The following is a 13,163-nucleotide window of genomic DNA, read 5'->3' as shown; positions in this document are numbered from 1 at the left end:
AACTCCAGAAACTTTTTTGAAACTGCTCTGCATTTGGGAGACTCCAGAGCTGCCAACAGCTGTCTCCACAACTGGCCTAGGAAAAAAAAAGAGATCTCTCATCCCCTTCCCCTATCTTACGCAGATTCTTGAGGGTCAGTCTGTCTATGGGTCCTTTAATATGTTCATTTTGCTAGCTGACCACAATGTTACAGACTAGTCAATGCAATACAAATAGGAACAAAAGAAGGTGTAATGATTTCTTGAACATCTCGAGATACCACTGTTTATACTCACTATATATAGGTTGAGCTACTATCTTGGACACTGATAAAAGTCGGCATTCACATGTATGTTCACATTTTGGTCTCTGGATCCCACAGAAATGTGTAAGTGCATTTTAAATTACTTTTTGTACTTTTTCTCTTCTCTCTTTTGCTATAGGTAATAATGAGACTATAAACTCTCTTTTCCATGCTGTAAAGGGATTCTAAAGTCTACAAATCATAATTAAGCTGGTATTCTTACATGACTGAGTTATAATCCATTGATCCTGGAGCCCATTTATCCTGTTTACTCCACCTCATCTTCAACAAAAGCAAAGATACTGGGGATGCTAAGTGAACTCTCTGTACTGAAAGATTAAGGTGATGTCTCTTTTGTCTCTGAAACCTCTCTGTGAAGATCAGACTCATCCCTAAAACAAAATTGGATTTCTGGGTTAGCACTGGCAGAAATCAGATTTTACAGTACGCTTAAAAACAAACAACTTTTAACTACAAATGCAGATTTTCCTTCTGCTTCTTCCCACATTCTAGACATGGTAGAACAATATTTTGCCCATACTTAGTCAAATTGTTCCAAGTTGGGAAGAACCAAACACAGATACTTTGGCATTATTAATGGCAAGAAGTCAGGTTTATTCAGAAAAAGCTCAGATTCACACTTGTAAAAGTCTGAGAAAAACATTAAAATGCTATTATAATACAGTTGACCCAAACACCACAGGTTTGAACTGCACTGGTCCACTTCTATGTGGATTTTCTTCCACCTCTGCCACTGAGACAGCAAGACACTCTTCTTCCTCCTGTTCCTCAGACTACTCAGCAGGAAGATGAGAATGAAGACCTTTAGGATGATTCACTTCCACTTAATCAATAGTGAATATATTACTTTCTTAATAACATTTTCTTTTCTTTAGTTTACTTTCTTGTAAGAATACAGTATATAACACAACACAAAAAATATGTGTTAACTGCTTTATGTTATCAATGAAGCTTCCAATCAATGGTAGACTAACTGCTGGTTAAGTTTTTGGGAAGTCAAGTTATATGCAGATTCTCCACTGAGCAAATGGTCAGTGCTGTTAACTCCTGTGTTGTTCAAGGGTCAATTGTATATGTTTAAGAGTTATTGTTTACCCAGTAGGTCAAGCCAAGACCAATAAGTTAGGTCTATGTGTTTTTGGCTTAACCTAAGGAAATGTTCACACTAAAGCAGTTCATCAGTAGAACAGACTGCCTTTTAAAGCAGGGAACAACTATCTTTGTAGGTATTTTAGGTATATGAATGACCATATGTGATCTGCTTTGGGTCATCTATGGTCCCTTCCAACTTAAAACTTCTATAGTTATGAACACTGCATAACTGCATTTTGGATTTCATGTAAATAATATTGTGTTGCCTTCTTTAGGTTTGAAATGCTTTCCTTCTCAATTGCATAGACATATATAGCACTATCCCCACTAAGAACGCTGATGTAGAAAATACAAGATACTAAAGTCATCTGTGAGGCTAAATAGATGTAGGCACTTCCACATAATACTGCAAAAAGCAACAGCCTGGAAGGTACTACTTGCTCAACCTGTCATTCCAAACATACACACTATGATTAGCAGCTGAATTTAAGTGTCTTTCTGCTTTAAAAAGGACTTTATATACCTTTACAAAGAAGTCATAGTATCTCAGGGTAACAAAACCCAACTGGTAGAAAACATGGACTTCTCTTAGAAATGAACTACGTATGTTTGAGTATTTATCTCAAAATCATTGCAGAAACATAACTTGTGGGAAAAGATCAAAATATCTTTTTTTTTTTAAAGGTTTTGAATTTTTCTTGTGATATTTGTCTTTTATTATATACTGATTTTTATGATTATCTGTTTCATAATGATTATTCTTACCTCCATGAAAGACTAAAACAAAAAACTGACAAGTTCTAGCTCCATTACTGACTTACTGAATGACCCTAGGCAAATCATGTGGGCTCTTTCTTGTGTTTTGGGTTTATCTCCAATGAAGTAACTACCTCAGATTAGCTGTGACGCTCATAAGATGGATTTGAAAATGCCTTACAAAGTATGAGCAGTAGATATATAGAAAGTTTCATGTACTTCTATATATTGCATGGGGCCCACCCATGGTTAGGTTGGTAACAGGTGTTGATCCAATTATGGAAGAAATAAAAAGAACTCTTTAAAATAATAAAAATAGCTAATTTTCCCATTGGTTTATCATTCCCTTTATTTAAAAGTTTTAAAAAATTATATTAACTATATAACTAAACATATTTGTTTATAATATGATATGCAATAAGACATACAATTATATAATGTTTAAGTAATTAAACAATTAAATATAAATTATATTCCCCTTCCCAGAGAAGACACAGAACCTGTTTACTTCTCCCAGGGATTTATTGGTTCCTGTGAAACCTCTGACAGCCACAAACACTCATAGCCAGAGAATGACAACTTATAATTGTCTTTTTAGTCCTGTAGTATCCAAAGTACTGAGGTCTGTCCACGTACAAGTGTCTGTCCATAAACTCCATGTCTGCTCTGTGTGTCAAGGGGACAGGGGCAGGAGAAGACAAATTGACTGGTGGTACTTTCAAACAACGCGGTAGGCCTTCCCTTTGGGATCTGCCATGATAACGATACCCCAGGTGGCAATGCCTAGGAAAAAAACAACAGTATCTTACCTGTATGCTGCATTTTCATTTACCAAGTATTTAACCCTCACAACACTTCTGGAGGACATGTTACCATTCTATCTTTCTTATAGGTGAGTGAAGCAAAGAGAAAGAAAAAAAAAATTCTTTAAGAAAAAAAAAGAACATCCTGTAGAATTTAACTATACAGGATCAAGAAAGTAAGACAGAATTCTATTCACTGACAATCGGTTTGAAAGCTAAAAGAATCATTACATTTTACTGGATGACATCTTGACGATCACAGAATGGGACTGTGGGCCACGCTGCCCAAGTGTACCAAGTAGGTGAGCTTAGAACCCATGTCTAAAGCTGTGGGCTTTAAGGCAAATTTCTTAAACTAAGGTCAACTGCCCTTGCTCAGGCCTTCTCCAGGACCTGAAGAAAAAGTATGGGCTTTGGGATCTGATATACCTGGGATCGAGTGACTGTCATTCCCCGACCATGAACACAATACAGTACTCCTGTTTGCCTCGGTTTGCTCCGTAGTAAAATGAGATTATAATCATACCTATTTCTAACAGCTACACTGAGAATTAAAAGGACTGAGCCTAATAAGGGTTCTCAAGAAATACTGCTGATTTAAAATTAAAAAAGAAAGGCGTTCCAACTTCTTCTCCCCACCTTGTTTGAGGTGCCCCCACCACGTGACCAGCGAAAGCCTCCCGCCTCCCTGCCCACGTGGCTACTATTTCCCTCTTCTACCACCCAGATCCCCGACCCGCCCAAGTGCAGTGCCCTGATTCTCACTGATGCCGATGACCATCTGAGTAATAATCCCTGGAGTCGGGGGATATCCCATCTTCATGGGCCTCCGTGCCACCAAGTACACGTATCCGCCCGCCCCCAGCAGCCCCAACCCAGAAAGCAAGCGACAGCTCCAGCAGTTATTAAACAGGCGGGGTCCTGCTGGGGAGTTCGGCGCTCCGGGTGTAGCTGGGGGCGCAGGCTTGGCGGGCGCAGGCTTGGCGGGGGCGGCAGCGGTATCAGAAGGCTCATCGATCTTGAAGGACTGAAGAGGTTGGGATGTCTCAGACCCCATGTCGTGGATCTCGGCCTCAACCTTGGGACTCTGGTTAAACTGTCGTACAGGATGCGCCGGAAAGCAGAGCGCCGGAAAGCAGAAAGCAGGGACGCCAGTGCCGTGCGCGGGAGGCCTCCTAAGGCCTGATGGGAAATGAAGTTCCCCTCCGCCTCAGACGGGGAAGGGGTGAAAGAAAGCTGCCGGTTCCTGCTGGATTTCTCTGACAGCAACAACCTTGGATGCGCTGGAGGCTAATTCCAGCCCCTCCTGCCCCCCTCCCCCCTACTGCCCACTGTTTTAGAAATTCTGTAATCGCTACTCGCTACTCACTAAAATGCATCACCTTTCAGTCTCCTTAGAGAGGAAGTCTGGGTCTCTAAGTTTCCTACCTCACATGAACTGCGAGACCTTGGGCACGTCCTATCTCTTATCCAGAGGCCTGTGAATCAAGGAGTAGAATTTTATATATACATAATCATGTGCAAGATACAGACATACCATGAAGATACTGCAGGCGTGGTTCCAGACCACCACAATACAGCAAATATCTCGATAAAGCAAGCCATGACATTTTTTTGGCTTCTCGGTGTATATAAAAGTTGTCTATTCTGTAGTCTATTAATGTGCAATAGCATTGTGTCTAAAAAACAGAATGTGTATCTCTCTCTCTCTCTCTTAATTAAAAACAAAAAAAATCTTGCCAAAAAATGGCAACGGTTACCTGAGCCTTCAGTAAGTCCTAATCTTTTTCCTTTTTTTTTTTTTTTTTTTTTTGAGATGGAGTTTCACTCTTGTTGCCCAGGCTGGAGTGCAATGACGCAACCTCCGCCTCCCAGGTTCAAGCGATTCTCCTACCTCAGCCTCCGGAGTAGCTGGGATTACAGGCGCCTGCCACCATGCCTGGCTAATTTTTGTATTTTTAGTAGAGACGGGTTTTCACCATGTTGGCCAGGCTGCTCTGGAACTCCCGACCTCAGGTGATCCACCTGCCTCGGCCTCCCAAAGTGCTGGGATTACAGGCATGAGCCACCGCGCTCGGCCACTCCTTATCTTTTTGCTGGTTGGAGGTCTGGCCTCGATGTTGATGGCTGCTGACTGATTAAGGTAGTGGTTCCTGAAGGTTGGGGTGACTGTGGCAATTTCTTAAAATAAGACAATAATGTTGCAAGAATTGACTTCCTTTAACGAAATATTTATTTGTAACATGCAACGTCATTTTATAGCATTTTAATAACCACCATATAACTTCTTTCAAAATTGGAGTCCTTTGTCCAACTTTTTGACAATGTTCATAGCATCTTCACCAGTAGATTCCATCTCAAAAAAAAAACACTTTCTTCATCCGTAGGAAGTAACCCCTCGTCTGTTCAAGTTTTATCATGAGATTGTGGCAATTCAGTCACATCATCAGGTTCCACTTCTAGTTCTAGTTCTCTTGCTGTTTCCACCACATCTGCAGTTACTTCCTCCATCTAAAGTTTTGAATCCTTCTTAGTTGCTCATAAACGTTGGAATCAACTTCTTCCAATATCTAGTTAGAGATATTTTTGATCTCCTCCCATGAATCACAAATATTCTTAATGGCATCAGAATGGTGAATCTTTTCCAGAAGGTTTTCAATTTACTTTAACCAGATTCATCAGAGGAATCAATATCTATGGCTGATATAGCCTTACAAAAATATATTTCTTAAATAATAAAACTTGAATGTCAAAATGACTCCTTGATCTGTAGGCTGCAGAATGGATGTTGTGTTAACAGTTGTGAAAACAGTATTAATCTCTTTGTACATTTCCATTACAGCTCTTGAGTAACTAGGTACATTGTCAATGAGCAGTAATATTTTGAAAGGAATCTTTTTTTCTGAGCAAGAAATTTCAATAATAAACTTAAAATATTCAGTAAACCATGCAGTAAACAGATGTGCTGTAAATGGATGTGCTGTCATCAGGCTTTGTTGTTCAAATAATAAAGCACAGGCAGAGTAGACTTAGCATAATTCTTAAGGGCGCTAGAATTTCCAGAAAGGTAAATGAGGATTGGCTTCACTTTGAAGTCATCAGCTATATTAGATTCTAACAGGAAAATCAGATTTGAAGCGTGAAGCCAAGCATTGACTTCTCCTCTCTAGTTATGAAAGTCCTAGATGGCATCTTTTATTAATAGAATGCTGCTTCATCTATATTGACTTATCTGTTATGAATTACGTAAGCTAGGTCTCTTTGATAACTTGTTGCAGCTTTTACACTAGTACTTGCTGCTTCACCTTGCACTTTTATGTTATGAAGACAGCTTTTTTTTTTTTTTAATCACATGAACCAACATCTGCTAACTTCCAACTTTTCTTCTGCAGCTTTCTCGCCTCCCTCAGCCTTCATTAAATTAAAAAGTCGAGGTCTTGACTTAAGGGAATGTTGTGGCTGTTTTGATCTTCTATCCAGATGACTGAAACTTTTTCTGTAACAGCAATATGGCTGTTTCACTCTCTTATCATTGGTGTGTTCACTGGAGTAGCACTTTTAACTTCCTTAGCACTTTTAACTTTCTTCAAGAACTTTTCCTTTCATTCACAACTTGGCTGTTTGGCCTAGATTCCAGCCTATCCCAGCTTCCAACATGCTTTCCTCACTAATTATCATTTCTAGATTTTGACTTAAATTGAGAGAAGTTTGACTCTTCCCTTCACGTGAACAGTTAGAAGCCATTGTCAGGTTATTAATTGGCCTAATTTCAATATTTTTGCATGTCAGCAAATACAGAGGAGAAGTACAGAGGGCAATGGTTGGTAGGTGGAACAGTCAAATCACATATTTTTATTAAGTTCACCGTCTTCTTTGGGTGTGGTTCATGCTCCCCTGAAATTATTCCAATAGTAACGTCAAATATCACTGATCACAGATCACCATAACACATAAAACAGTAATGGAAAAGTTTGAAATATTGCAAAAATTACCAAAATGTGACAGAGACTTGAGTCAGACATATACTGTTGGAAAAATTGTGCTAATAGGCTTGCTTTATACAGCGTTGCCACAAAACTTTCTATTTGTAAAATATAGAATATCTGCCATGTATAGTGAAGGGAGGCATAATGAAGTAAGATATGCCTGTACTTTGCTAAGCAATTAACTGCATTATGCCATTTAATCTTCCCCACTCAACATGGCAGATTAAGTTTTCCCATTATATGACAAAACTGGCTAAGTGCCATAGCCATAGTTGAAACCAGTGTCTTTGAATGCAGTCAAATATCATAAACACGACCTGTAAATATTGTGAAGAGACTACACAAATGTGAGCAAGATATTAAGAATTGATTTGAATCACCTGGATAAATACTTTTTATTTCTCTTTAGCTTCTTTCTTAAAGACATGATCTGAATTATGTCATAGTCATGGCATTGTATTTTTGAGAGCTTTGGAAAAATTCAACCCCAGAATCAGGCTCATATGAGGAATTCATATAGAATCTGCTTTTTTTTTTTTTTTTTCTGGCTTACTTTCTTCTCATCTCTTAAGAATGATCTTTTAATTCTGATATTGTCTTTGCAATTAAACTTCTGTATCATCCACTCCCAGCTCATTTCACCTTTCATTTTCTTTGGGTTTTGAGTACACGTTTCTTATATTGGGCTGTTCTCAGAGGATTACTAGCAAGAAATAATGACATTTAGAGTTTTGAGTTTGTTTCTCTTAGAGGAGATGGGTGAATATAGGAATAACTTTGGACTTAAACTGTTTTCCTTTAGATTGGCCTTAAAATTAACAAGATGAAAACATTCTACTTTCTGCAGTAAGATGTGATTTTAGGAAGGTTAAAAAAGGAAAAAACAAAGATATGGATATATAAGGATAAAATAAAATAGCGAGAATACTAGGTTGGCTTACTGCTTGATTTCAAAGACACTCTCTATTCATATATATGTTACATGGCACATATAAATAGAGAGGGTCTTTATATATGAACACACACATATATGAGAGAGAGATCCACATAGATATACATATCTATATATCTATGTATATTTATATCTATCTATAGAAAGGTTGTGTTTGTGTGTGTGTGTGTGTGTGTGTGTGTGTGCGTGTGTAGTAGGAAGACAAAGAAGTTTGGGAGATTTGGGTTCTATACCTTGCTTTATCGCTATGAACTACCCATGTGACATATAAAATATGATTTATCTTCTCTGGACCTCAGGTAAATCATGTCTAAAATAAGATTTGGACTAGTTGGTCTCTAACATTTTTTCCTGACTGGGAAATCCTGCTACTTATTAGGAATCTTTCTTCAGATGGCATTGCACTGAGTGCCATACCAAATGCATTCAGTAGCATTTCACTTAGAACTTCACAATTTATGGCTGCTGCTTCCCACTGTTTGATACAACATTTTATAGCTATGTAATTTCTTCTTATTTATACAGGAACAAATTCATCATTTGGCAATTGTTGCCAAACATTTGGACTGAATACCCTATAGATAAAAAAGATTGAGTATACACTATCATTTATGCATGTTTCTTATTTATAAATTGTATATTAATATACTACCTTATATAAGGATAAGGTAAAATAATAGAAATAGAAATTTCAGTATTTTCTCACATCGCAATATATGGACTTGTGCATCTCTGTGGATACCATGGTTATTTGACATGTGATTTTTATTAATTCTTGTTTTATCTAAAAGCTTATCTTCTGTCAGGAGAGAATATCACTGGTTATCCAAATAAATACTATTAAAATAGCCCCATAACACTATATCCAAACAACAGGCAGGATTTTATTTTAATTTGTGTTTCTTTCAAGTACTTTCCAAAAGGTGGGTTTGTTCTCTTATGATTATCTCAAATGAACTATTTTAGGCTTTGTTGCTATTTTATCGTGATATCCCTCCAAAATTCAATGATGGCTTCAACAGAACCTATGTGTCCTAAAACTGCATAGCACATGTTGCAATGAGATGGACTAACATAGTTTTGATTGGAAAATTACTGGAAGCATTAACACACCTCTTGAGATAAAAGAAACAGAAGGGTCTGAGAATAAGGGGACATGCTGATGAAAGTGAGCAAGACTGTAATTGGAAGATGTCTTTATTTTAAGGAAAGGAAACTAGTAGGAGAAGGTCAAAGCTAAATTTACTTCATTTTCTTCTTCATTGTGTTTATTTCTTTTACTATTTGTTATATCTACAGTTCATCGTGGCATTTTTGACTCACAAGATCTTGTGTTCTTTTCTATTTATTTATAAATATAAAAAGTGCAAAAGATGTAAAAGGGTATGTATTGAAAATGTGCTTCACACTCCTGTCCCCCAGCCACCCAGTTATTCTTCCCTGACAGCTGGTGTTACCAGTTTCTTGTGTGTCTTTCCAGAGAAGTTTGCCTCTCTCTGTGTGTTTTTTTCTCCAATGGTTTTAGCGTTCACTGCATGTCAGTCAGTATGTAAAGAACTTCTTCATGCTTTTGTATGGCTCTATAGTATTCCATTTTATGAGCATATTAAGTGAGTGTCCTCATATCAGTAGACACTAATGGACATTTAGACTGCTTCTACTCTCTTGCTACTACAGATAGTGTCACAAGAAATAAATTTGTATACACATCATATCAAAACCCTATGAGTCTATCTTAGAACAGGACATATTCTAAAGGTATGCATGGTAATTATAAGCTTAATGGATAGTACCAAATTGCCCTCCATAGAAGTCATGCCAGTTTACACTCTCACCAGTACAAGAAGACCTGTTCTTCATGCTGTTCTTCAAAACGGAATCCTTGATCTTTGATCTCTGCCAATCTAATATATGATAAATGGTTTCATTTTCCTTTTTTTTTTTTTTATGAGTGAGCTTCTTAAGTATGGTTAGGGGCAATTCATATTTATTTTTCTGTGAACCGTCGATAAAAGTGTATCCATTTTTCCATTAGATTGCCTTTTTCTGATTGACTTATCAGGACTTTACACATTAGATGAGTTAGCCTTGTGTCTGTGATACAAAGTATGCATGTTTTTCTCCCAATTTGATATTTGCCATTTGACTTTGTTTTACTTTTTACTATGCACATTTTATAAAACATATACTTGAGTTGATTTTTCCTTTTATGGCTTCTAAGTTTCATGCCATGTTTAGAAAGGCCCTCCACTTTCTATGGTTTCTTTCTGCCTTTTTCAGCCTTTTTTTTTTTCATGCTTAAAATATTTCAGCCTTTTTTTTTTTGACACTTAAGACTTAATACATTTGAAATTTATCCTGTTATTAGGTGTCAATAATAGGATCAGATTTTTTCCCCTCAGAGGCTAATCCAGTTTTCTTAATATTATTTATTAAATAATCCACCTTTTTACTACCTATTTAAAATGTCACTTTTAGCCTATAGTTGCAGCTACCCGGGAGGCTGAGGTGGAAAGATAGCTTGAGTCCTGGAATGTGAGACTGTTAGTGCCCTGTAATCATGCCTGGGAGTAGCCACTGCACTCCAGCTTGGGCAATATGGTGAGATGCTGTCTCTATTAAAAAACTTAATTAATTAAAAATCAGCCAATAAATACAATTTTAAAAATTAAATGCCATTTTCTAAAATATATACTTAAATATATATGTATATATTTATTATATGTATTATGTCTGTCTATATTATATAGAGGGGAATGTATTTATCTATACACACACACACACACACACACACACACACACACACACACACACACATATATATTTGTGTCTGTTCCTGGACTTCCTATTCTATTCCATGATCTGCCTGTTAATTCACATAGCAATATCACATTATTTTAATTGCCAAATCCCTATACTGTGTCAGTACTTGGAGACTGGCTTGCCCCATTATCTTCTCTTTCAGACTTTTCTTGGCTATTTTTGCTTGTTTATTTTTCCACATGCACTTTTGAGTCAGGTTGATCATTATAACAAAAGACAATGACATCTTTATTAGGCTTCTATTAAAATTATAGGCTAATTTAGGAAGAAATGACATCTTTATGACGTGGAGTCATCTTATCCAAGGGCATGGAACGCTTTTTCTTTCATTCCTATCTTTTGTATTCCTCTGTAGCATTTTAAAGTCTTTTCATAATGATCTCACACATTTTATTTCAGACACTTTATCTTTTGTGTTGTTACTGAAAGTAAGGGATTTTTCCTTCTATTGTATCTTCTGACTGATTATTGTTTAACCATAAAAAGGCTCTTGATTTCCAGAAATCCTAATATTGAATTATGAGTGCATTCTGATGAACCTCTGAAATGTGATTGGGTGTGTGTGTGTGTTTGTGTGTGTGTGTGTGTGTGTGTGTGTGCAATCTATTGATTTAGGTGATCATATTATGTCTACTTCATAAAAAACAATTTGGAGATACTCCTTTTTTCTGTACTCTGGAATAGTTTAAATGCCATTGAAATTATCTGCTTTTTAAAACTTTTAGTAGAATTTCCCTGTGAAATTTTCTAGCTCAGTCACTTCATTTTTTGTGGGGGGCAAGCAGGTTATTTGAAGAGGTTCCTTTCTATTTTGGAAAGCTGTTTAAATTTTCTGTTGGCAATATATATATATTTTACAAGTTATACATCTCTGGAATATTATCCGTTTCACACTAGTTTTCAAGTTTGCTTTGGTCAGATATGGTGGTACACACCTGCCATCTCAGCACTTTGGGAGGCTAAGGAGGGAGTGTCCCTTGAGGCCAGGAGTTCAAGACCAGGCTGAGAAACATAGCAGGACCCCATCTGTACGAACAAATGAAAAAATTAGCGAGGCATTGTGATGCATGCTTGTAGTACTAGCTACTCGGGAGGTTGAGGTGGGAGGAATGCTTGAGCCCGGGAGTTTGAGGCTACAGTAAGTAATGATCGTGCTACTGCACTTCAGCCTGAGTGAGAGAGAAACACTCTGCCTACCCCCATAAAATAAGTTTGTTTGTATTGAGTAGAAAAGACAGTACCCAACAATTCTTTTAATCCCTTAATTTATTTAGTCAGTGTGGAATCCGTAAATGTTAGCATATATGGAAAAGGATCTTTGCAGAAGTGATTAAGGATCTTGAGATGAGTTGATTGTGATGGATTATCTAGTCAGGCCTAAATGCAGTCACAGGTGTCCTTATAAGAGACATTCAGAGGACAATTACACACAGAAAACAGTATTTACACACAGCAGTTACACAAAGACTACCACAGAAGCAGAGACTGGACTGAGGCAGCCACAAATCAAGGAATGCTGGCAGCCACCAGAAGCTGGAAAGAGCCAAGGCACAACATTTCCCAAGAACTTCCAGAGGGACCTCGGCCCTGTTGACACCTTGACTTTAGCTCAGCAATTCTGATTTTGAACTCTGGCCTCCAGAATGGTGAGAGAACATACTTCTGTTGTTTCAAGCCACCAAGTGTGTGGTAGTTTGTTACAATGGCTGCAGAAAACTAATACATGCACTTGATTAAAGTATTGTCTCAAGACTGCACTCAAACACCTAGGCTCAGACAGGAAGTGCATATAACTGCTTGGGACAGCAGTTTCTTTCTTTACAGATTTGGGGTTACTCTACTATTTTCTGACATTGAACCTGGCTGTGGAGAATTCTGAGGCCAGGCCAATTTATTTTCTGATGTAAGTGACTAGATCTTTTTGCCTGAATACCCAAATGATTTTCTTTTTCCTCCCTCCCTTTCTTTTTTCCTTCCTTCCTTTCTTAAATTGTTGAAGTCCACTAAAGTCTTTGCTGACTATGCTAGTTCAGTTTTCCCAGGCATAAGCAATACACTTTCTGTATAAACAGATTCTTATCATTTATTTCAGGAATGTTTATCTGAATTATATCATTTTAAAAACACAATTGTTTTAGTACTTTCTTATAACCAAATACAGTCAACTAGCATTACTTCTACTCGTTCATCATTACAGACAAAGGATAATTTATTGAATATTTTTGAACAATGCACTAGATGACAAACAAAAAAGTTAAATTTACAAAGCATCTTGATTAATTATGTAGACTGATCATTAAGAGCAGAATTAATCATTCATTTCTTTCCTTATAAAATAGAAGTTGAAAGGGTTCTGTTAGTCTTAATATCATCTTTACATTAAAGTAAAGTGTGGCACATATACTTTCATCTGGAAAGGTACGTAACATACTTTTCATAAAAATTA

At 37.1% G+C, this 13,163-nt stretch overlaps 1 protein-coding gene across 1 annotated transcript; it reads right to left on the bottom strand.

Annotated features, from left to right (window-relative positions):
• Positions 1-2,656: 2,656 nt before the first annotated feature.
• On the bottom strand, positions 2,657-4,088 carry DMAC1 (distal membrane arm assembly complex 1). The gene is made up of 2 exons (XM_017520968.2): positions 3,722-4,088; positions 2,657-2,936 (listed from the first exon to the last, which is right to left on the bottom strand). The coding sequence occupies exons 1-2, from the start codon at positions 4,011-4,013 to the stop codon at positions 2,872-2,874; spliced, it is 357 nt and encodes a 118-aa protein (XP_017376457.1). The 5' UTR covers positions 4,014-4,088; the 3' UTR covers positions 2,657-2,871.
• Positions 4,089-13,163: the final 9,075 nt, after the last annotated feature.

Source organism: Cebus imitator, unplaced genomic scaffold (genome assembly GCF_001604975.1).
Source record: "Cebus imitator isolate Cc_AM_T3 unplaced genomic scaffold, Cebus_imitator-1.0 Scaffold920, whole genome shotgun sequence".
NCBI classification, from domain to species: Eukaryota; Metazoa; Chordata; class Mammalia; order Primates; family Cebidae; genus Cebus; species Cebus imitator.
The sequence above is the reverse complement of the archived record's forward strand: the minus strand, read 5'-3'. Positions and strand labels throughout refer to the sequence as shown.

Coding starts and splice junctions, on each gene's coding strand:
- DMAC1 (XM_017520968.2), bottom strand. CDS start 4,013: ATGGGGTCTGAGACATCCCAACCTCTTCAGTCCTTCAAGATCGATGAG. Junction 2,937..3,721: donor TCAGATGGTCATCGGCATCA/GTGAGAATCAGG, acceptor TTTTTTTCCTAG/GCATTGCCACCTGGGGTATC.